A 24,973-nucleotide genomic window follows, 5' to 3' on the forward strand; every position below is an offset into this window, starting at 1 on the left:
TGGTAAATACAGGTTTGTTCAAAATTACTTGGAAAAAGTTTCAAGTGAAAGCAAGATTTTGTTATGCCACACTTAAAAAATTAATGACAGTGAAGTGAAAATGTTGAAAAAATGAAATTTTATTGTATAATTGTAAAAGATTGTGGGGATAGCCACATTGTGAGACATGGTGAATTATATAATCTGAAGGATGAATATGAAGGAAGTGGGATTTATTTTATTAAAGTTTGCTCTAATGCAAAGTGTTTTACTTCTAGAGAATTAAGGTTATCCTTGATTTGAAAAATTACATGTAGAGTAGGGCTCAGGTGATTTTTTTTGACTCCTTAAAAAAATCATAATAATAGTAGTGTTTGAGGTAAACAAGTTTACTTTGGTTTAATGTTGGTAGTTATCATTAACAGTTAATCGTAATGGACACGTGAACTAAGTACCAAGTTTATGGGAAGCACTGTGGCAAGGGTGTGTGTGTGCAGCTGCCACAATAATAGGAAAATAATAATAGGGCTTATGTATATAAGGCACTATTCTGAGTATTTTAAATGTTTTCACTCACCAAATCCTCACAACAACCCTATTAGGGCAGTGCTATAATCATTCCTACTTTACAAATGAAGAGTCATTTCAAGGGGATCCTTGTTTCCTTAACTTCTTGTGTCTCTGGCTATCATTGCTCCTTGTGTTTCACCCTCACAAAGACAAGTTGGCCTTCAAAAATTACATCTCCCATTCTTGGGAGGAAAGAGTAAAGATTAGGACAAAAGGTATATTTTGTTTTAACAAAAAAACAATAACTGCCCCCAAAGATTACATCCTATAGATTTTCTTTTATAATGTCTATTACTGAATTTTGTCAAATGGTCTACTCTTGACTGAAAGAGTGTGAGAAAAATTAAAAAGTAAAAAATTTAGTATGAAATGTAATAGTATCATAATTTAATATTCACAGAAAAGGATGATTTATTCATTATACAAATATACCTTTGTACCTAGCTCCCAGAGCCTACAAACAAATTGTTAGCACCTGCTGGGGAGCCCTTGTTCTCCTTTCCATTGCCTAAGATAATTGTCTTGGCTTTTAACACTACAGGTTAATTTTGCCATCTTGGGAACTTGATGTAAATGTGCACTCTTGTATCTGCCTTATTTAGGTCAGTGCTTTATGAGATTTATCTGTATTCTCTGTAAATCATTCATTCCCATTGCTGTTTTAAGTTTCCATTGGTGAACAGGATTGACAGCTAGTGTTTGAACAGACTAAATTTTTTTTATTATCCAGTCTATTGATTGACATCATTAGTATTTATATATTTATACATTTCTGTTGATATATAGTTAACAATGAATTGGTGATTCAGAGAGGGTACTTGTGCGTTAGCTTTAGTAAAAATGTTAAATCTTCTTAAATATGTATTAAATATATACTCATTAATGCTGTATATCTTCTATAGTTTTAATTTTAGCCATCCTGGTGAATGTGGGGTGATACCATGTTGTAATCTTTGATTTGTATTTGAGAAGGTGAATATTTTTACCTGGTTGTATTGTTACTCAGAACAAAACTGGGGTGGAAGAAAGGCAGATTGGATATCAGGTGATAGTATTTATATCACGTCAGTTATGGTTTTATGTATTTCATATATATTAATTTATTATTCCTCAAAACTACCATATGAAAGGAGTGTTACTGTTATCCTCATTTTAAGTAGGTAGAAAGAGTCACAGAGAGGTTATGTAACTTGACTAAAGTCCACAGCTAGTAAATGGTAGAGCTATGTAACTACACAGACTTATGCCTAACAAGTCTGGCTTCATAGCCTGTGATCTTAGCTCTTATAACTAGGATAGCCTTCTACTTAAACTGTAATGACATTCTTTTTGTGTGTGTGTGGTTGGTCCAAGGGCCCCATGTAGCTAGGCAAGTGCTCTATCATTGAGTATCCCCAGCCTTGATGACATTCTATTGAACTTGAGATTCTCTTGCCTCAGCCTCTTGAGCCACTGAATTATTTTTAAAGTCTTTTTTTTCCTCTGTGATGATAATTGTTAATGTTTGTATATTTGCCACATTGTAAGCACTTTGTATGTATGAACTCATTCAGTCTCTGGGTAACTATACAAGGTGGATAGTGTCTTCATCACCATCATTTTTATCCCCATTTTATGGAGAAGGAAGTAAAACTATTGAGATTAAGTAACTTGCTTAAGGTCTGCAGAACATAGTGTAGAACTTGGTGTACTTAAAACTTGTTTCATCAGTTGATAGTGTGTCATTTTATGGGAAGATTGTCTGCTATGAATTGGAGCATTTTTCACATGGGTCAGAAGTGACTGGTGATGGAGTTATCTGTAAACAGTTCTTGAGTTTTTGAGCATGAAGGATTCTTCTTTAAGACCTCCCTACTTGCCCTCATTATGAAGATAAAACTTTGCACATTGTGAAAAAACACCAGAAAGTACAGAAAGATAAAAATGAAAATAAAAACCACCCCGAATCCTACTACCACTCAGACACCATTAACCTGTGGTATTATCTTTCATGACTTAGTTCTAAGGATGTTTATGAAAATGTACATATAAATTGAAAAGTACATGTAATTACTTTAAGTCAAAATCAATTCACACTCTACATGTTATTTTATAATTCAATTTTTCCCATTCAATTGTAATAGCTTGAATTTCTTTCTACATACTATCAAACCTCTAGTGACAAACATTTGGATTATTTTTAGTTTTTGCTCTTATAAACAACCTGTGTGTATACAAAGAGGCCATGGTGTGCTCTCCCCTCTTATTTACTCCCATTTTCTGAAATCCTATAATTAAATTTCTAAAATCCATAAGTAAAACATTTCTGTTTTGATTTTTAAAATTGTATGTCAAAAATAATATTTTTATTTTCCTGTAGTCTTTGCCTACACATCACCACGTTCTCCCCTGAGCATTTATTTCACTCCTGCATCCCTTTCTTTTCCTCTGTCCCTTCCCCCTCTCTCTTTCTTTCTTTCATCTTTTTATAATTTTTTGAGATGCTGGGATGGAACCCAGGGCCTGCACATGCTAGGAAAGTGCTGTGTCACTGAACTACACAGCCCCCACCCCTGGCACTATTAAGACCTTCCTGGTGACCCTGTTGTTGCACTGAGTTTCTATGAAACACCTTCTAAATACTAATTGTGGTCACCTGAACAGAATAATCCTGCTTGAATAGTTAATTGAATTATATTGTATTATTTTTCATTGTTATTCAGATTTATTAAGAGAACAGTCTTCCATATTGCTTTTTCTGACATTGAACTTACTGAATGGTATGGAGGTCTCTCTTTCAGACTGTTCAACTATTCTCCATGATTTCTTGTTTTTATTCCCATTTCAAAGAATAATAAGTAGGGCAGAGTCGTTATGTCACAAGTCAACTCTACCTCACATTCTCTATTTAAACAAAATGGGCTCATTATACATTATTATCCTTCTGCTTCCATTCTCCTCTCTTGTTGAGGATGATCAGGAATCCCCATCTTCATAGATTCTCCTTGTAAAACCCAGTTGAATTCAGTTACATTTTACATAATATTTAAGCACTGGATGTATACTAGTGATTCAGATTTTATATACAGTTGGCCACTGCATTAAAAATCTTATAAATTACTGGATGAATCCTCACAATCAACCTATGTGGGGTCAGCTGGGGAAGCATGGCTTCCTTTATTTATTTGATTTTTAAACAGATGTACAAACTGAAGGAAAGTGACTTAGTAAAAGTCATTGTACTGCTGGACCTGGGTGACAGACCTGGGACTTACACCACAGTCCTCTAACTCCAGGTCAAGAGCTTTTTCAGAAATAAGTGAATGCTTATTTTTTAGCAATGGTATTTTTGTAAAGTCGGGAATATAAACTAAATTCATCAGGGCTTTTAACAGGTTATTGCTGTTGATTGGGGAATGATGGAAGTCCAGATGTACATATTTTAATCCACACACTCTGTTGGGTTTGATTGCAGTCAGGTGACATTCCCACTTTTGCACAGAAGCTTCAGCTCCGGGTGCCTTCCGTGGAGTCTTTGTTTCGAAGTCCGATAAAGGAATCTATATTCCGATCTTCTTCTAAAGAGTCTTTGGTACGAACATCTTCCAGAGAGTCCCTGAATCGACTTGATCTCGATTATTCTTCTGCTACCTTTGATCCACCCTCTGATATGGAGAGTGAGGCTGAAGACTCACTAGGGAATTCAGACAGTCTCAACAAAGAACAGTTGATTCAGCGGTTGCGAAGAATGGAACGAAGCCTAGGTAGCTACAGAGGAAAATATTCTGAGGTAGGAGCATAATCTTTTTACTATGTAAAAATTTTTTCCTCTTATTCATATTTCTGTATTGCTGTTACTCCTGTGGCTGATTAAACCATTGATCCCGTACATACTCTTGTTACTAATGGTAAGTAGTCTATACCAATATCTAGTTAGATTTTCAGTGGTACAGAGGGTTTTTGGCAAGACAATTGGTAAAATCTTGGAGAAGACTGTTGTTTATAGCCTCTGGTTCTCATATTCTGTTTTTCTTTCATTTCCTAGCCTCCATCTCAATGTCACTTAGATACCCAGGGTAGAGAGGACATCCTGTTTCCCTACCATATTCCCTACTTTATTCCCTCCCTTATTTACTCTAGGGATGGTGGCTCCCAAAAGGATAAGGACAGTGGCTCTTCTGCCATCCAGATCCCTATTATTGCTGTATTAAGAAGTCTGATCATCTAGCAGATTTGGTTCTTTTTCATTGTACCTACATTTAAACTTTTGCCTAAATTGAATCTTTTTCTTTTGGTGTCAGGGATTGAATCCAGGGGTGCTTAACCACTGAGCAACATCCCCAGCCCTTATCTATCTATCTATCTATCTATCTATCTATCTATCTATCTATCTATTTAGGGGTACTGGGGATTGAACTCAAGGGTACTCAACCACTGAGCCACATCCCAGCCCTATTTTGTATTTTATTTATTTATTTTAATTAGGTATGTATGACAGTAGAATGCTTTTGATTCATTGTATACAATTGCAGTACAACTTTTCATTTCTCTGATTGTACACATGTAGCATTGCACCATATGTGCAGTCATACATGTACCTAGGGTAATGTTGTTATCTCATTCCACCATCTTTCCTGTTCCCATGCCCCCTCTTCCCTCCCTTTTGCCCAATCAGAGTTCCTCCATTTTTCTCATGCCCCCTCCTCCCTACTATGGATCAGCATCCACAAGAGAACATTCAGCCTTTGTTTTTTGGGGATTGGCTTACTTCACTTTATTTTGTATTTTATTTTATTTAGAGACTGAGTCTCGCTGAGTTGCTTAGCACCTTGCCTTTGCAGAGGCTGGCTTTGAATTCGTGATCCTCTTGCCTCAGCCTTTACAGGCTTGTGCCACCGTGCCTGGCCTTTATTTTTTATTTAGAGAGAGGGTCTGGATAACTTGTTTAGGGCCTCACTAAGTTGCTAAGGCTGGCTTTGAACTTGTGGTCCTCTTAAGTCTCCTGAGTCACTGAAATGACAGGCCACTACACCTGGCCTAAAATGAATCTTTTAATTGCCAGACCCCTTGAGGATGGCAGACACACCCTGTTTAATGTAAGAGAGGAAAGTAGTGCTGCTGCATTTCTCAGTTCTCTTTCAGGAGCATAGCACCTTCCTTTTAAGCTAAATTGTATTGGTTGTCTTCCATGCTGTGCATGTAAAGCAATTCTTCCCATAGAAAACCTTTGTGGAATAGATTGTCACAGCTTTTTGTTTGTCTGTCTTAATAGATAATATTTATTTAATGGTTTGTAAGCAACATCACAGTTAATTTTAATTAATGAATGCTAAAGTTCAGAGTTAGTGGATAAAGTTAGCTAAAACTTCTATTTCCAATTATGAGTATAATAATGAGTGGTTTCACCCTGTATTTGACACCAAACCAAACCAAAATAAAAAACCTTGATGAGACATATAAAATATCTTTAAAAGCAAACAAACAAACAAAAATATACTGACAAGATAGAAAAGATTTATCAGGCTAACATCTAAAGGCTGGCTTGAACCCAGAGGATGTAATGTAAACAGGGCATGAAAGTCATATGTATTATGAAGGGCTTGTAGAATCAGACAGCTTTTTCCTTTATACATTTTTTAACTTTTATTTTTTATTTCCACCACAGTTAATAATGGTTTTGAATCTTTTTGTTATTTATATTTAAGTTACTTTCACTAACTTACCTTAGTCCCACCCCCATCCCCCATTCACCTTCATACTTTATGGCTGAGCCACATCCCTAACATTTTTATTATTATTATTTTTTTTTATATTGAGCTCAGACTCGCTAAGTTGCTTAGGGCCTTACTAAATTGCTGAGGCTCTTTGAACTTGTGATCCTCCTGCCTCAGCCTCCTGAGTTGCTGGCACCACTATGCCTGGATCAGACACTGTATTTTATAATGTCATTTAATTTTGAATCATCCCTCTGAATTAGATGTTAATTAACTTTATTTTGTAGAAAAGGGATTGGAGACTCAGAGATTAAGTAACTAGCTTAGGTCACACAAGTCTGAATTTGGTTATAATTCTTTCTGGTTGTGTGTACTATTTGGTGCTATCTCAGAAAATCAGACATCCTATTAGGGATAACAAGAGCCCATTGTCTTTACCTCTGCTTCTTTTGCCACTGAAGGTACTTAGGATAAAATAGTGCTGTAAGTGACGTGTAGTTCTTGGGTTACTCTTCCTCCTCACCCTACTTCCTTTTTGAACACCATTGTTCTTTTTGGCCTGAAGATAATGAGGAGAGGGTTCCTGGTGCATTTTTTTAAAATTTTTGTATTCTTGTGTCTGTTGCTAGACTTGCCTTCTTTTGTTGTGTGTCTTTTGACTCAAAACATCAGTAGTGGCATTGGGGACCCACAGCAGCCTTCCAAGGAAAATGACAAGCTTCATAATAGTGGGTTAAAGCTGTGGCCTGATTCTTCAGAGACCACTAGCACTTCTACAGTGGAGTTCAAATAATTCTTTGGAGTCGTATGTTTTGCTTGCAGATGTGTAATACTATAATTTACAGTTTCAAAAAGATTTGTTAATCCTTAATTTCATCTAGTTGTGCTTAATGTTTAAATCTCCTATTTAGGTTAAATATCTCTTTTGGATTTGAATTACCAGTTTCTATCTGTTGGTTATGAGTTTCTTTCATCAGTTTTTTATAGAGCCATAGTCAGAGATCCTATCACCAGAAGGAACTTTCAGAGATCATTTGCATCATTTCTTATAGCCCAAAGCAAAAAAAAAAAAAAAAAAAAAATCACTGGAGAACTGCTTAAAACACAGATTCCTGTTTTTTCTCATCCTGCCTTCCTCAATTCTCCTTCAAATAGTTAAGGGGGGGGGTCAGATTTTTCATTTCTAGCAAACTCCAAGGTGAAACTATTGCTGATGTAGTCTATGATTACAGTTTGCCTCTAGGCAAGTTGGTGCTAATCCTCACCTATGAATTAGGTACTGAAATCTAAAGAGGTGCTTAAGGTAAAGTCACATATAATCAAGTTACCTTCTGTTTTGTTTATTTTTTTTAAAGAAAGCCACTCAGAATGTGTTCTCTCCCTCTTAATCTCTAAGAGAATTAAGAACGATCATCAATGGCAAAAGGCAGTTGCAGTAATGCAACTCTTAGAGCCAGCTTCACACTCAGGGGAGAACATTCAACTCCTCCTCATAGTTGGTTTCTGGTACTCTACACAATCAGAGAAACTTCTTTAGTAACATACTATAGAAATGATCCCTGAAAGTATAGTCTTTAGTTTTTTTTTTTTTTAACATTTTTAGTTGTAGTTGACATGATATCTTTCTTTATTTATTTACTTTTTTTATGTGGTGCTGAGAATTGAACCCAGTGCCTAACACATGCTAGGCAAGTGCTCTACCAGTGAGCTACAACCCCAGCCCTACCTTCTAATTTTTTAGAAATGTATTTTGTAAAAAGATATACTAACTATGTTATATAATTTTAACTGTTATACATTGAATTAAATTGAGTGATCTATAAAGGAGTCTTCTAATTTGTTTATCTTTTGACTTTTATAAAGAGATGTTTTGGTAGAGTTAAGAATGATTGTGTTAATAATGTCTAATGTTATTTGTGACTTTATTTTAGCTTGTTACAGCTTATCAGACTCTTCAGAGAGAGAAGAAAAAGCTACAAGTAAGTGATTTTTGGGGGGCTGTTATTAAGTCATATATAATTTTAAAATAAGTCTTACAGTAAGATATTTCTAACTCATCCTTAAAAAATTCTCCAAATAATCGGAGTATCTAACCCAGTAAAATAATTTCTGGCTGCTTTGCTAAAGAGATCCAGAGATTTTACCCCTTCTGGGGCACAAGTTTTCCTCAGAGATCCCTGCAATGTTTAAGAGGTTTTAAGGCATGTTTGCCTCTTTCAAGCACATTGCCTAGTATCTTAGTCTCTGTCTGCCCATTTCCTCTGAAGGGGAGGTATCTATCGTTTTGTTTTTGCAGTGCTGGGAATCAAACCCAGGGTTCTACCTGCTAGGTAAATGCTCAGTTACTACTGAGCTACATCACCATCCCTGACACCCAGCCTTCTATTTATTTCCTTTTTTAAATTCTGTGGAAACAGGAATTGTAGTGCTGTTCTGCCACTGAGCTATGTCCTCAGCTATTTTTATTTTGAGACAGGGTCTTGCTAAGCTGTAGAGGCTGGCCTTGAATTTATGATCCTACTCCCCCAGCCTTCCAAGTAGCTGGGATTACTGGTGTGTGCCATTGCACCCAATGCATTTAAAATTTAGCTTTAAAATTTACTGTTTTTATAATTAACGTACAGTGAAACTGATATTCTGTTTGGTATATGTCTACATAATTTAACAAATGTCTAGGTAAACACTCCCACATGCAGAGCAGTTTTATAATACCATGATTTACATTTTTACGTATTTTCAGCATGGTATCAACACTTTCAGTCCTGTCTTCCTTATTCATCTTATTTGGATTAAGACTTATAATATTTTAATATCACTATTTTAAACTTGCTTTGTATTACTACTATACCATGCAGATGTTTAATCAGCTTTTTTTTTTAATTAAAGGGTATATTAAGTCAGAGTCAGGATAAAGCACTTCGGAGAATTGGAGAATTAAGAGAGGTAAGTTTTAGTAATTATTACTCTGAGAATGATAATTCAGTCTCTTAAATTTTTTAGAATGATAGTACATGCTGGGGGGTGGGCAGTTTCACATGCATGTAATTAGTTATGGGAGTAACTAACCAGCTCAGCCTGTGAGACCACAGATCAGCTCTTCGTAGGGGCTAGATTGAGCTCCTTTATGTCTTACTGCAGGCCACATGTACCCACCTGCTATGGGAGTGGGCAAGACCACTCCTGGTTTCACCCACTGTCTCAAATCAGCCTGCTGTGCTTTGCAGTGAGTACTTATTGCTTTTTTCCAGTTCTTTGGTTCTTAAGTCCATCTGATAGCTTATTGCTTCCTTCTAATTTATCCTATATAAATCCCAATAGCATGCATATTTCACTGCTGTTGGTTCTTTCTCCCCACCCATTTGTATTGTGGCCATTCATGGGAAATATTTTGTCGCCTATTTTTGTTGTGAATGTTCTTCATGGGTTTGTACTTTTTGTTACTTTATTACCCATCCCAGAGTTTTTGAGAAATTTGAAACAGATGGCTTTATGGCAAATCAGAGTAATTTTAGAATTTATGTACTGTAGGGCTTGGGATGTAGTTCCGTGGTAGTATGCTTGCCTAGCATGTGCAAGACTGTGGGATAGATTCCTAGTACTAGAAAAAAAATATGTATTTTAAGTGTATAATTTGTGGAATTTATCAGTTCAAGTAGTATAGTGTATGTTGAAAGTATAAATAAGTTTGAAAAGGATCAAGTAGATTAGCAAATCTGCAAATAACAATTGAGAAATGCTGGTGTATTTGTGAAAGGAGGCAAAAAAGAAAAACATGGGAGTATTATTTTCTTTAAACGGTCGGTATCATCAACACTAGCTACACTGTTCCACAGAATATCTTTTTTGGGTACCAGGGACTGAACTCAGGGGCACTTGACCACTGAGTCACACCCTCAGCCCTATTTTATATTTTATTTATATTTTATTTAGAAACAGGGTCTTACTGAGTTGTTTAGCACCTTGCTTTTGCTGAGGCTGGATTTTAAGTTGCCGTCCTCCTGTCTCAGACTTCTGAGCTGCTGTGATTACAGGCATGCGCCACCTCGCCCAGCACAGAATATCTTTTGTTGTTATTAATGATAGTTCATTGTCTGAGTTAACCATCAGTACTAATCATGTAGATATTTCTTATATTACATTATTAATATTTTATCCTTATTTATAGTATGTTTGATTATCAGTAAGATTGATATCTCTTTCAACCATTTTTAAATATATCCAAGTTCCTGATGCTTTTGTGAATGATACAAAAGAGATTATGTGATTTATCACAGTCCCTCAACAATTCTTTAAAATGTTCTAAAGAGGACTTTGAAAACCAGGGTAATTTTTTTGTTTTGTTTTGTTGACAACAACAAGCATTGACCTTGTGATATAAATAATTACAGTTATCCTTTCTTAATGAAAATCTGTATGGCTTGTTTTGGGTTAATTAATACCTTAGAAAAATTAATACACACTTTTGAAGTGTTAGAGAAGGAGCAAATCTTTAATTTGTAGTCTTCCCAGGGCTTCATATTTCTAGTTCAACTTGGAAGATAGCTAGTGCTCAGAATAGCATGTATGGAGATTGGGGGCATGTGGAAGGATGCTGGGGGAGGTGGGAGAATAACAACTAGAGCATTCTCTCTTTTTTCTCATCCCTCCTGCTTAATATTACTAGAAAGTGCTTTTATAAGCTAAAAACATCTTTGTTTTTACTAGAGAGGCAAATAATATGACACTTTTGCCTACAACATTTTTCTATTAAGCTAATGTTTTTTAGTTTAATATATTCTGGGGCTGTGGTTGTGGCTCAGTGGTAGAGCGCTCGCCTAGTATGCGTGAGGCGCTGGGTTCAATCCTCAGCACCACATAAATGTAAAATAAAGATATTGTGTCCACCTTAAAAAAAAACCTAAAAAATAAATATTTAAATATATTTTTCTTCTCATCTTGCATTTTGTAAATAAATAAAGGGTGTTAACAATAGATATATTTCTATTTTGGTTAGAAAATTTAAATGTTCAGGTTTTATACTGATAGTAATGTGCAGCAGACATGTTTGAAGTTCAGAGAGAGAGTACATTACAATACATCAGCTTTTGAGGGTGTTCTATATGGAGACACAAGAATACTTTTTTTTCTCCCTGTTGCACTCATTCCCCGCTAAGGAGTCTCACTAAGAAAGCTGTCCTCAAGAAAGTACAGCTGAATGGAGAATGGACTTTATTAACAGATGGGAAAGCATAGATGTAATATTCTTTACTACTGACTCTTAGGAATTTGGGACCTTACAGTTGCAGGGGAATGTAGAGGACACTTAATGTGCCTCAGTGGTTTGAAAATTAATAAGTTTGAAACAGTACAAGGAGTTGTTTATAAGCCCTTGAAATACTGTTTGAAAAGAAATTATTCTAGCAAATCTCTAAGGGATGGATTAAATTATAGGAAGGCTTGAAATAATGAATCTCTAGAAGGCTGTTGGTGGAAATTAATCATTCAAAAATCATTGCCAACTGGGCTGTGGTTATGTTGTGGAAAAAGACCCTAAAAGTTGTAGAGAAAATGATAAAAATAATTTAATCTTATGCAGGGATCAGTAAAGATAAGTAAAACATGATTTTTAGTATTTTGCTCAGGAAATTAGTGAAGTGGGAATCCTAGAATAATAAAGGGGTTTGGGCAGACTGTTTAGTGTATTCTAGGTGTTTTCCCCTAGCATTCCAAGGGAGTTAAGTGTAAGGGAGAAGCATAGAGCACACAGGACTGAGCCTAGAGGGAGGAATAAAATCAATAGAGGACAAAGAAAAATGTGGCCAGGAACTCAGAGTCAAGGAAAGTGGGTACGTCTTTTGAGATGGTATTTATTGTGGTTGGTGTAACAGGGAAATATCTCAGATCATTGGATTCCATTAGAAAGGTTTATTGATGATCCAAAGAAACCAGCGTTTTAAGATATTTTGGAAACTACAAGTTTATTGTTTTATAGATAAGAAACGTTTTTGAATATTTGATGCTTTCATGTTTTCGAAGGAGGGAGACAGTTGGCTTTTTGTTTGGTATATTGTAATTTAGTTTTATATTAAGTGAATATAAGATAATATAAAGCAGTATGGTGTCTTGAAGTAAAGTTTTAAGTCCTCCTTCCATTATTAACAATTTAACAATCATTATAGCTCCAGAAAGTATACACTTTCTTCTTGAATCTTTGTGTTATTTTAGAAACAAAATTATTTGTTGCTGTAAATGTTTTAAATAATGTTAATGTCTTAGATTCTGATTATTCTCTAATTATTGTTGCTGCTACCTTATATTAAGAGGTATGCAAATCTTGATTGATCATGTTTTTAAACTTTAAAAAGTGTGTTTTATACTGAAAACTGCTTGTGAAATCTTTTGTGTTTTAGGAGCTCCAAATGGATCAGCAAGCCAAAAAACATCTCCAAGAGGAGTTTGATGCATCTTTAGAGGAGAAAGATCAGTATATCAGTGTTCTCCAAACTCAGGTAAAAGAGTAAGAGAAAAAAACGTGGAATTTTTTTCAATGAAAAAATACAAAGGTTAGATGGGATATCTAAAGAGTTCCAAATTTTACAAAAAACCTATTTTAAAAACTTTTGGGCTTTCCTTAATTAATTAGAAGGCTGATTTTGGTCTTTATTATGTCTTTTGACTAATGATAATATCACTGCACTAATGATAATATCAATAGCACATGTTAAAATCAATTGCACTGTGAATGAACTTTTTATTTAATTTTTCCCCTTCTATAATAAAAGAATATTGTTTACTATATCCACTGTGTGCTTTAAAGAAAGTTCTGCTGCCATAGTATTTTCCCCCTAATGAAGTACTTCTTTTAGGTTTCTCTCCTGAAACAACGATTACGAAATGGCCCTATGAATATTGATGTATCGAAACCACTCCCTCAAGTGGAACCACAGGCAGAAGTCCTCACTAAAGAAGAGAACACAGAGGGTGATATAGAACCAGTAGGTAAGCTTCATCTTATCCAAAGCCTAATTTAAGAATTAAAGGAGATTGTTAAAAGCTTTTAGAACATGAATAGATAGACATGGATTGAGATAAATATAAAATGCCCTTGATCATAACATTTCCACCAACAAGCAAGGATTATTATTATTTTTTGGTTCTTTGTTGTCTCACTTTTATAGGAAAATAAGACTTGTTTTAAGACTTGAAATTTGCATAGTCTGAAAGTAGCACCGTAATTTTGTTGTAATTAAAATTTGTTGTGTTACACTGTTTTATTGATAGCAGTAGCTAGATTTCATATGAACAAGTAAGTTCTCAGTATTAATAAATATGCTATTTGTAATTATTTGGATATTTTAGTTTGTTTTAGTTTGTTTTTAAATTTTTTTTAGTTGTAGATTTTAATTGTAGATGGACACAATACCTTTATTTATTTATTTTTATGTGGTGCTAAAATTGAACCCAGTGCCTCACCCATGCGTGACAAACACTGTATCACTGAGCTCCAGCTCCAGCCATGTTTTAGTTTTAAAAATAATATTGCCTATATAGTTTTATATTTAAAGATGGTGATATTTGCCCTGTTTTTTTTAACTAGAAAAGAAGAAACAGTTAAATTTTATCTTAAAATTTAGTTATTACCCTCCCTATTTTTGGAGTCTTTAAGGTACACGTTCAGTAAAATCCCCACTTTTTATTTTTTAACATTTTCTCTCAAAGAGACTTATGGCCCAACAAAAGTAAATTGTTGGCCAGGCATGGTGGCGCACGCCTCTAATCCCAGTGGCTCAGGAGGCTGAGGTAGCCAGCCTCAGCAAGAGTGAGGCACTAAGCAACTCAATGAGACCTTGTCTCTAAATAAAATGTAAAATAGGGCTGGGGATGTGGCTCAATGGTCGAGGGCCCTTGAGTTCAATCCTTGGTACTCCACCCCACACACCCCCCTGCCAAAAAAAAAAAAAAAAGGAAAAAGAATTCCTCTCAGGAAGAGATTAAAAGGTTATTGGAAAAAATTTTTTTATTAATTCATTTGGGATGGGAGCTAAGACATGGGGTAATTTTGTATGACAATAACAATAAAAAGATTATCAAGCTGTCTTTTAAGGAGGATGGATTCAGTTATTGTTAGTGAACTATTGCGCCAGTCCAGGATGGGATTGAACCACAAAATAGGTGAATGCACTACTTAGTATCTACAGATAAATATCAAACAAATAGTAACTAAGAGTAGAGGTTTGGATGGGCGCCACCTTATTAGCAGACCAGTGTTGTCTCCTCTCTTCTTGATCACACTCAAGAGTATAACAGAGTTTTGGTATAAGAATATAGTCCTGGGAGTTGGGGGTAGCTCAGTGATAGAGTGCATATTTATCATGCGTGAGGCTCTGGGTTCAATTCCCAGCACCAAAAAAAAAAAAAAAAAAAAACATAAAAAAAATGAACTCCTGTGTATTAACAGACTAACTCCCAGAGTTCCTTTATATTCCTTAATGAGTGCCTCTGCTTATGCTGCTTTATTGTTAGTGGGAGATGAAGCTTCTGCTAAAACACTGGAAATGCTTCAGCAAAGAGTTAAGAGGCAAGAGAATCTACTTCAGCGTTGTAAAGAAACAATTCAGTCACATAAGGAACAATGTACGCTGTTAACCAGTGAAAAAGAAGCACTGCAAGAACAACTAGATGAAAGACTTCAAGAACTAGAAAAGATGAAGGTAAAAGAGCAAATGAGTTTTATTGTATTTAATTCTGTAGAGCTATATCTACATGCTTCAGCATGGCCTGCAGCTTCTCTGGAAAATCTTCTTCCATCCTCCACAAATAGGATGGAGAGGGTGTTTTAGTTTGGGCACCCAAGTGCCCTGGACTTGATTGCATTTAGCATACTTATAATACTTCCTATGTATTTTTCTCCTATGTAATATGTATTTCTAGATTACATAAGATGTTTAGAGTTCTCATATGAGGAGAAACTTTGTTAGAGATAAAAATGAATTTTTAACATTTTTTAGGAGCTTCACATGGCTGAGAAGACTAAACTTATCACTCAGTTGCGTGACGCAAAGAACTTAATTGAACAGCTTGAACAAGATAAGGTAAAAACAACAAAATTTATGATACTAAAACTTATCAGGAGGGTCCCAGAATTTACTTTGGAAAGCAGCTGGAAGCATTCATATTTCTGCTTTCTAAATTATTACAACTGCTTCCTTGAAAAATCTTCTTAATTTGTAGATTTATATAACTATTAGCATTAGTTTTATATCATGGGAAGCCAATTTTCTCCATATTTTCTTGATCTTAGTCAGCATTTTAGTTTATAAATTTGAATAATGGTTGCAAAGGAAGTCTGTACTTCTGGTACACATCTACTTTTCAGAGAAAAGTTAAATTAGGTCATTCTAAATGTGAATGGTTTCAGTATGTTCCTTCAAATATTATGAAAGCAGACTAATCTCTCAAACAAGTTGCCTGAAAAGCAAAGTAATAATTTAAATATTAACATAAAGAATTTCTACACATGGATTTTAGGATGTGAGATTGGAGGACTGAGGGATGAATCTTACCTTGGTAGTTTGGAGTTGGAGCGTCAGCGGTAGCTGCATAGCAGGGATGGCTGAAACTGTTTTGAGTAAACAGTTTTGATGTGTGTTTCAGCCCTAACTTTTTGGGTCCTTTTCAAAAGCAGCTCCCAGTTCATTCCATATCATCCATCATTTTTTTTAATATGCTAGTTTATAGCTATAGTATTTTAACATGTCTTTAAAACAAAGTCTTTTTTATAAAAACATGAACATATTATCATAATTAATCTAACAATTTAATAAAATTCCTAAAATGTGATCTACTATCTATTTAGTTTCAGATTTTCCTTATTATCTCATAATATTCTTTTTCCTTTTATGAATCAGGATCCAGATGAAGTTGTTTGATTGTACTTGGTTGATACAATCTTTCTTTTTTCTTTTCTTTTTTTGATACCAGGATTGAACCCAGGAGTGCTTAAATTCTGAGCCAGATCCCCAGCCCATTTTATTTTTTATTTTGAGACAGGGTTTCACTAAGTTGCTAAAGGTTTTGCTGTTGATAAAACTTTAAAGACTTACTTTTAATCTTTAGGTTTGATTTTCTTCTCTGTTTTCTTTTTACATTATGATTTGGGTTTTGAAGAAACTGAAGGCTCATAATTTTGTTTTGAAACTTCTTCTTAACAGTGCTCTTCCACTTACCTGGTTTTTATCTGTCCTTTAATAGTAGCTATCTTGAAGAATCATATTCTAACAAAGGGGTCAGCAAACCCTGCAAGTAAGGTAGTAATCCTCTTAAGACCCTAAAATAGCTGCACAAAAGTCTGAACATCTTTTCAAAAGACAAATTGAGCTACCCCATTTTTTGTTAGTCCCGAATGACTGATTTAATATATAATAATTTGGTTATCTCCCCCTTCCCCCCTTCCCCACAGCAAAGTCCATTTCTAGTATAGAGTATTCACAGAGAGGGAACAGAAGCAACTAGCAAATTGGAAGAATGAGGGTACCTTACTGATAGCTGTAAGGAGTTGTGGTGGAACCAGAGACAGTCTAAGAAGAGAAAAACCAGATAGATCTGAATTGCCATCTTGCTCCATCCAGTGGGGCAGCAGGCATCTCACACTCTCAATGGTCTCTGGGATAATCTGTGTATAATAGTACAGATCAATAATTGTACTTTTATTATGATTCTGAACCAAGTTCAAAAGGTGTATTTTCTTCCTTATTAACTGTTTTTTAAGACAGGGAAAATTATAAGACATTTATAGAAAGGTTATAAAATAAATCTTTTAACTAAAAACATATTTTAATGGTTAAAAGATGAAATTTATCATTAAAATAGTAAAATAATTTTTATATAAAAAAGTCCTGATATTATGCCAGTAAACTGAGGCATAGAGCAGAACACAGAGTTCAGAGTATGAAATACTGAAGTAATTCTGATGCTATATTTAGTAAGAAATATTTTTTTGCCTTTAAAATTAAGTTTGAACTGTGCTATTGATGATGCAGTTTTGTTTGTGCAAATGCTCTAGAGTTTTCACTTCTGTTTAGGGTATGGTAATAGCAGAGACTAAACGTCAGATGCATGAAACCCTGGAACTGAAAGAAGAAGAAATTGCTCAACTCCGTAGCCGCATCAAACAGATGACTACTCAGGGAGAGGAATTACGGGAACAGAAGGAAAAGTCTGAAAGAGCTGGTAAGAACTCAGAGGTTACCTTTTAGGTTTGCACTTAAAAGTCATTTAAAGTGCTTGATGAGTGTTTTTAAAAGTTGAATATTGGTAAAAATACTTACTGTAGAGACTTTTTATAAAATAGCAAACTGCTCATTACCAAAAGCAGAGGTCAGTAAACTGTGGCCTATGGGCCACATCCAGCCCATGATTTATGTCCAGCCCTTAAGCTAAAAGTGACTTTTACTTTACTTTTATTTTTTTTGACACAATATATTTATTTTATTTATTTATTCATTTATATGGTGCTGAGGTTCAAACTCAGTGCCTCATGTGTGCTAGGCAAACACTCTACCATTGAGCTACAACTCCAGCCCCTGATGTTTACTTTTATAAATGGTTGGGAAAAGAATGAAATGCTATAGAGACTAAATATGGCCTTTAAAACAAGATATTAAGGGCTGGGGATGTGGCTCAAGCGGTAGCGCGCTCGCCTGGCATGCGTGCGGCCCGGGTTCGATCCTCAGCACCACATACAAACAAAGATGTTGTGTCCGCCAAAAAATAAATAAATATTAAAATAAATAAATAAATAAATATATTAAAAAAAAAGATATTAATATATTGCTTTATAGAAAATTTTGCTTCACCACTGCCTTCTAGTATCAAAATTCAGGTTAAAAATTTAGAAATTTTAAATTTTCAAGTAGACACAGCATAGTACTTATTAAATAACTGCTACTTTATATATGCTTTAGAGTAAACAGAAAGTAAAAGACATAATTTGTTTTTAAAAGGAATAATGAACGATTTAGTGTTATATATAGAATTATGTTTTGATGTAATAAATGATAGTCTGAAAAAAATAAAGATCAGCATAATACTCACTGAGGTCCAGTATCCAGTAATACTAGGAAAGGAGACCTGTTAGAAAGAGAAGAGAGCAGGATGAACTGTCTTCATGTCAGGAAGAATGTATCTTTTGAGTTGGACCTCAAATAAATTATGAATAGAATGGACCTAAACAGAGAGTTGGAGACAGCAGACATTTCACTTGCTACAAGATCATTATCAGACACAATGATCATAGTGGGCATGTGAATCCACTCTAAAACATTTTTGCCAAAATGGGAAATGAAGTTGGATTGTGAAGGACTTGACTATTGGAGTCTTAAAGACGAGAAGCTGCATTTAGACTTTGGCATACAAGGCAATAGGAAATCAGTAATAGAAAATCAAAATGTGATGGAAGCTAGAGTTTTATGTATAAAAGATGAAATGGGAAGTCAAACTTGGAAGTAATAGCAGACATCCAGGTTTGAAGGATAAAACTTTAGCTATCTTGACTGGGATGGTGGTTTTGGAAAGGACAGGAAAAGTAGGAGAGTGTAGAATTTGACATCTGGTCAACTTGGAGGAGCCAAAGAAAAGTAGGATTCTATGATGACCTCAGAGTTTTAAGCTTAGGAGACTGGATACTGTGGAGTTAGAATAGGAAATATAAATGGCAAAGTTGAGGATTAGAGTCAGATGATGAGTTTATGTAGGTAATTTGAGTCAATCCTGAGATTTCCAAATGAAATTGATATGTAACATTTTGGAAATAAGAAATCTGAACATCTTTCAGGAGTCATTAGCCTAAGGTTGAAGCCTGTGGTTAAATCTGTAGGAAAGACTTTTTACTCCAGAAGAGTGAGTTTTATAATAATACTAAGAGTAGTGGCAGTAGGAGTTATTTTAGTTCTACTTGCTGCTGCTTATATGGTCATTATTAATACTGTGGACCAGAGGTTATTTTAGCAAAGCTGTGCTATCAGTGCTTTTCCTTGTATTTACTTGTAATAAGTTCTTATAATTCTAGAAAATATTCCTAGTATTATCCTCATTTACAAATAAGAAAGCACAAGAACCTATAGGTTAAGTAACATGTCTACATTCATACACAGTGGTTAAACCAGGCATTGTAGCTCAGAGTCTGTGCTTTTTATAGAGGTTTTGAATTTGCAGAGAGAGATGAGAAAAAAGTTACCTCAAGAAGTCATAGGAATTGTGAATAGCTGTGTTTTCTGGCTGAATTTAAGAGATGTTTCAGGAAGTAGGGGAGATAGTTTTAAAAGGCTTTTGAATTTGGTGAGGATTTGATTCTCAGGATGCAGTTTTGAGAAATGACTTTTTAAAATTAATTAATTTACTTATTTTAATTAGGTTTATATGGCAGCAGAATGCATTTTGACTCATTGTACACAATTGTAGCACAACTTTTCATTTCTATGTATATGATGTAGTGTCGCACCATATGTGCAATCATACATGGATCTAGGATAATGATGTCCGTGATTTTTGAAACCTTATTGTAAGTAAGGTGTTAGAGGGGAATGGGTCTGGCTAAGAGAAATAGTTGGCTGACTATTCATAAATATCCATCTCTTGCATTTGTTTTATGGATAAAGTGGTTGGGGAATTTAGTTAATGAATTTGCTCACATTAAATCTATGAATATTTCCTTTTGAAAAGAGGTAATAGACATCTTCTTTCAGAATACAGTCTCTGAAGCCTCATGGGACATTGTGAAACATGTTTATTTTCTGCAAACAGAAAACCCAGCGCGTAGTCTCGGCTTTTCTTTAAAGCCTTCCCATTTTTATGACTGCTTTTTGTTGACTATTGTAACCAGTCAAAGGAAATAATGTTGGTCAGGGAATTCAATTTTCTTTTTAAATTGGGGTATACTTTATAAGGAGGTAGGAAATGAAGAATAACTATAATATTTAAAAAGGTACATAAAATATACAGTTTATTCACATGAGAATAAAATTGTTTTAGATAATATTTCAATCAAATCTTTAATTATACAACCTTTGTTCCTTCTCTGAAACACAGATGTATTTTGTTTTTAAATGTGATTTTCATAAATATATATGTGTATGTGTACATGTGTATACACACACACACACACACACACACACACACACACCCCAACCACACACACACACTTTTTTTTCCCTCTTAGTGCTGGGTTTGAATCTAGGGCCTCGTGTGTGCTAAGCATATACTCTACTGCTGAGTTACAACCCCAAGCCTCAAAACTAAAAACTAAAAAATTTTCATTAATATTTGCTAGCCTGTAAGTTGAGAAACTTTTCTGTTTTGTCAAAATAGCAAAAATAAGTATTAAAATATTTTAATTTTCACTATTGTTATTATTTTTTTATGTGTGTGTGGTACTGGGGATCAAACTCAGGGCCTTGCACTTGAGTGCCTTACCACTGAGCTACATCTCCAGCCAAGATTTAAATTATTTAATACATACATTTACTTTGGAAAGTCTCTAAATAACACAGTTATAAATGTTTTGATAGATACTTTTAACACATATACTTGTAATCATAATTATAGAGGGCTATGAAAGTCGTAATGGACTCGTTCCACATTTTTAAATCTATACTGAAAACTAGTTTTGCACATAAGCTGCATTTCATCTAGTGGTCTTAGATAAACAGAACTTTCCGAATAGAAAATGGTTCTCCATTCAAATACAAAGTGTACATGCTATGAAAGAAAAATTTCAGTTATGTACTTAACATAAGAAAAAAGTCCATGTGAAGGAAGTAGAGTTTCTATACTCTGTGAATATCATCTGGCTTTTGGAGCATGCATTTGCTTTGATTAGATATTTTTCTTTTTCTGAGTAAAATCTCTTGGGATTTAAAGTTTAGAAGCTAAACACTAAGAGTTGGCCATGTAAAAGGAACATTAACATGATTTGCTGTTGTTAGGATTTTATAACTAGCTGTGTCTAAGTTAAATAAATTTTTGTTATCAAAGAAAACAAATCCTTCTAATGCATTTTCAACTGTAAAAAATGTAGTTCTGATATTGTTAATAGTTCTTGATATGTGGATATTAATAGATAACTCTTGAATTGCTTATTCTGGATGTCAAAATTCACTAAAGAACATTCCCTGCTACTTTACTTGAATCTATGTGCTATCACATTTTTTTTCTAGATAAACCATGATGCCTCCTCTGTGTTATAGAATGCAGGAAATCTGAATGTCTCTGATTTTACAAAGAATAATTTTTGCATGAATTATTCACAAATGACACGAATCTGGACCTCCACATGTTCTATCAACCTCTAGTACTTAAGTAGTATACTTTTTAGTAGAAATGTTAGGAATATTTTCAAGAATATGGTAGTATAGTACTTGATAAAATGAAAAACATATCTGTTACAAACACCTTTCTACAACTGTTCATTTTATTACTTTTTAGGTGTTACTTAAGAACAGATGATCATCTCTTTTAGTAACGAGATTTTAAACTTGGAGAAATCTGATGATTTAGCTTTAGTGTATAATGCTGTTTTAGGTGCAAGGAAATATTTCCATTCATCTTGAAAATTATATCTTCATGCAGTGCTAATGTAGAATGTTAATGCTATTAAATGTCACAGTGCATTTTGGCTGTTCTGTGAGTGTGGTGTTTATGTGTTGACCAACATGGGAGGTAGGGATAGTTGACTAATTGTTAATGTAGTTATCTTTCCAAAAGTTTGGAAAATAGGGAATATGAAAGCCCACCACCTTTTGGCATACACCTCATGTAGTCCTTTAACCAGTACATATTTTAATGTTATTATAATAATATAATTTGTATGTTCTTTATGCTACCATGTACCATTATGTTAGGAATACTTCTAAATATTGTTAAGGTATTAACACATTTTAATGGCTGTGTCAAAGAGTAGCACATCATTTACTTGGTAACCATGTTTTTATTGATCCATGCCTAAATTGTTTTATATTTTTGATTTTATGAATAATACAATAATGCTGTGATATAGCTTATTCTAGGTTTTAAAATTTCTTCTTAGGATAAATCTTACCCCTAGAATTTTAGTCTGTTTTCTTAGTTACCTTCAAGCACTTTAAACAGCCATTACAAAAAGGAATCAACATCACAGTGTTAAATTTAAAAAGTTCTTGTCTACAATTAGGCAAAATGAATAAAATATTCTGCTTGAATTAGGAAAGTCTGAAATATGTTAACTTTCATAAGTTCTTGTTTCCTTTCATGTAAATTGTCTTTGTGAAGTTGTGTTTTATATGCATTGAAAAACTTGGATTAACTCATTCTTTGCTTTTTTTTATTGTCATGTTGTGTTTGTGCAGGAAATAAGCTTTCCATCATTTGTATAGTCTAGGCTTGACATATCGGAGACATTCAATTGAACATATTTATTTCAAGTTTGAAGCAGACCCATTAAAAGTTTATATATTTAAATAATGTGTAAGATTTATGCATTTTATATGACAAACTAAAATTATGTGTATTTAAGTACTTTGTTTCTGATAATTTATGTGACATAGTTTTCTTGGAGTCTTAAGTCTCACAAAACATCTTATTTTTGTGCATCCACACATGCCAATAAGTGAATCATGGTGCCTTTCCCAAGCCTTGTATGAACAGGACTGGGGTAAGGGCTGTTTTTTTTCCCCCCTTTTCTTTTCCTCCTTATCATGGGTATTTAGAATAAGCTTTAAAAAAAAATTCCATGTGTCTCAGGCAAAAAAAAAAAAAAAAAAAAAGGTATTAATTAGATTTTAAGTGTGCCATGTTAGATAAGTAATATATACATATTTTGGCACTAAATGATTATTTGATGGAAAAATTTATTATTTTCAGTGCATTTTAAATGCATTTATGTCCTGGGCAACACCACTATTAGTGGAAAGCATCAGCAACTGGAAGAACACAGTTCTCTGGGAGTGTAGGATCTTATCTCCAATTTAATTAAATTTATTTAGCTTTATTTTAGTCCAATTTTTTTTTAACATTTGCTTAATGTTTTTAAGGTATTTGATAAATTTCTATCTAAGGAATACATGAAAATTTGGATAGATCTGCAGCTTTTAAAAAATATTTTGAGTTGTAGATGGACACAATAACTTTATTTATTTTTTAAATGTGATGCTAAGGATCGAACCCAATGCCTCATACATACTTGGCAAGTGCTCTACCACTGAGCCATACATCTGCAACTTTTTTGAAGGTCAAAGCATAATGAATAGAATGAATCTTGTTATATATTTTGAAAATTGACCTCAAAAAGTAGATTTTCATTGCAAATGTGGTGCTTATTAAATTTATAAAGCCCCCAATTATATATAAGTATTGTGTTGTCTGGGTTATGCTACTGGATGGTAGTATTTATTTTTATTTATATAGACTGTAGCATAGTAGTTTTCAAACTATTTTAATTTAGAGACCATTTTACATTTTTAAAACTTATTGTAATACCAGAGAGCTATACCAAAGAGCTATATATATGTGGGCTTTATATATTGATTTTTTTGTATTACTAAAAATCTAAAAAGTCTAATCCATTTAAAAATAGGAGCTATAGGGACTGGGGTTGTGGCTCAGCCGTATGGCGCTTGTTTAGCATGTGTGAAGCACTGGATTCGATTCTCAGCATCACATAAATAAATAAAGGTCCATTGACACTAAAAAATATATAAAGAAGCAGTTATAAACCTATTACATGTTAGCATAAATATTTTTATAAAATATACCTATATTTTCCAAGATAAAATATAGTATGAAAAAGGACCTTGTTTTGCATTTTTATATATTGCTTTGTTTGGTTTAATAGAACACAGCTGGATTTTCATGCATGTTTCTACATTCAACCTACATTACTTTGGTTGAAGCATATGGAGAAAATCTACTCTACACAGATATGTATTTGGAAAAAAGGAGGACCTCATAGATCCTCTAAAAGGTTCCCAGGGCCCTAGGATCTTTGGAACACGCACTGAGAACTGCTACTCTAGTTTTTTTTTTAAACTCACAAAAGAGGCTTGATGAGTGGGTGGGAATTCTAATAAAATTCTTTTTTTTCCTTTTTCTTTTAATTTGCATTTTATTTATTTTATGGTAATGCCTGTGTTTTTTTAAAGCCTAATACCACATGCTTTTAGCAGGGTTTTTTTGTTTGCTTGTTTTTTTTTTTTTTTTTGCTAGGATAAAGGTACTGGGTTATTTTTTATGTCATTAGACATAAAATCAGCAGTTAATCTGATTGGCAGCCTTTCCACACTACTCATCTTTGTTTATTTCGTGCAATAGAAGTTGAAGTGGGTCCTATTAGCCATATTGTAGGGTATACTCTAAGTCAGAGCATCAAAACAATAATGCTATGTGGAACCACAAAATTCTGTCATTTGTTATTATGATTGAATAGGATGCTCAGGATGAAAAGTAGAAAAGGTGGTAGAGTGGCAAAAACGATGCTACATTCTTTCTAGCTTTATCTAAGAATTTCTTCTTTTAATTCCCTTCCTCCTTCACTAGTTCAGCTACCTTTTTGGGAAATATTTTCTGTGTGTACATAAACCTAACCTGGTGAATAGTAAATATCCAATTCATATTCCATGAATGAATTGTTAGATTATTGAGCTGTAAATTGCCAACTTCTTGTTTAAATTTAAAGTGAGCATTCGTCCATTTTTATAATTCCCAAGGATTTGAGTGAACCCCAC

The 24,973-nt window shown here is 34.0% G+C and overlaps 1 protein-coding gene and 2 non-coding genes across 9 annotated transcripts in view; 2 read left to right on the forward strand and 1 right to left on the reverse strand.

Moving 5' to 3' along the window:
* Golga4 (golgin A4) overlaps positions 1–24,973 on the forward strand; it is a 93,772-nt gene that overhangs the window by 27,929 nt on the left and 40,870 nt on the right. For 4 of the 7 annotated variants that reach the window (XM_026405844.2, XM_026405852.2, XM_026405871.2 and 1 more), the window contains 8 exons: positions 4,004–4,318; positions 8,174–8,221; positions 9,129–9,185; positions 12,632–12,730; positions 13,088–13,220; positions 14,745–14,932; positions 15,230–15,313; positions 17,303–17,450. In XM_026405844.2, coding sequence (XP_026261629.1) covers positions 4,004–4,318; positions 8,174–8,221; positions 9,129–9,185; positions 12,632–12,730; positions 13,088–13,220; positions 14,745–14,932; positions 15,230–15,313; positions 17,303–17,450 — 1,072 coding nt within the window. Of the gene's footprint in view, positions 1–4,003; positions 4,319–8,173; positions 8,222–9,128; positions 9,186–12,631; positions 12,731–13,087; positions 13,221–14,744; positions 14,933–15,229; positions 15,314–17,302; positions 17,451–22,884; positions 22,906–24,973 lie in introns of all 7 variants that reach the window. The other 3 variants (XM_026405861.2, XM_026405834.2, XM_026405840.2) reach the window with 1 other exon arrangement.
* LOC113195330 (small nucleolar RNA U3) lies at positions 7,601–7,817 on the reverse strand. Its single transcript, XR_003302383.2, has one exon. It is a non-coding gene; the product is annotated as a small nucleolar RNA U3 (small nucleolar RNA).
* Trnat-agu (transfer RNA threonine (anticodon AGU)) lies at positions 11,026–11,098 on the forward strand. The gene has a single exon. It is a non-coding gene; the product is annotated as a tRNA-Thr (tRNA).

This window comes from Urocitellus parryii, chromosome 3, assembly GCF_045843805.1.
Source record: "Urocitellus parryii isolate mUroPar1 chromosome 3, mUroPar1.hap1, whole genome shotgun sequence".
Taxonomy (NCBI): domain Eukaryota; kingdom Metazoa; phylum Chordata; class Mammalia; order Rodentia; family Sciuridae; genus Urocitellus; species Urocitellus parryii.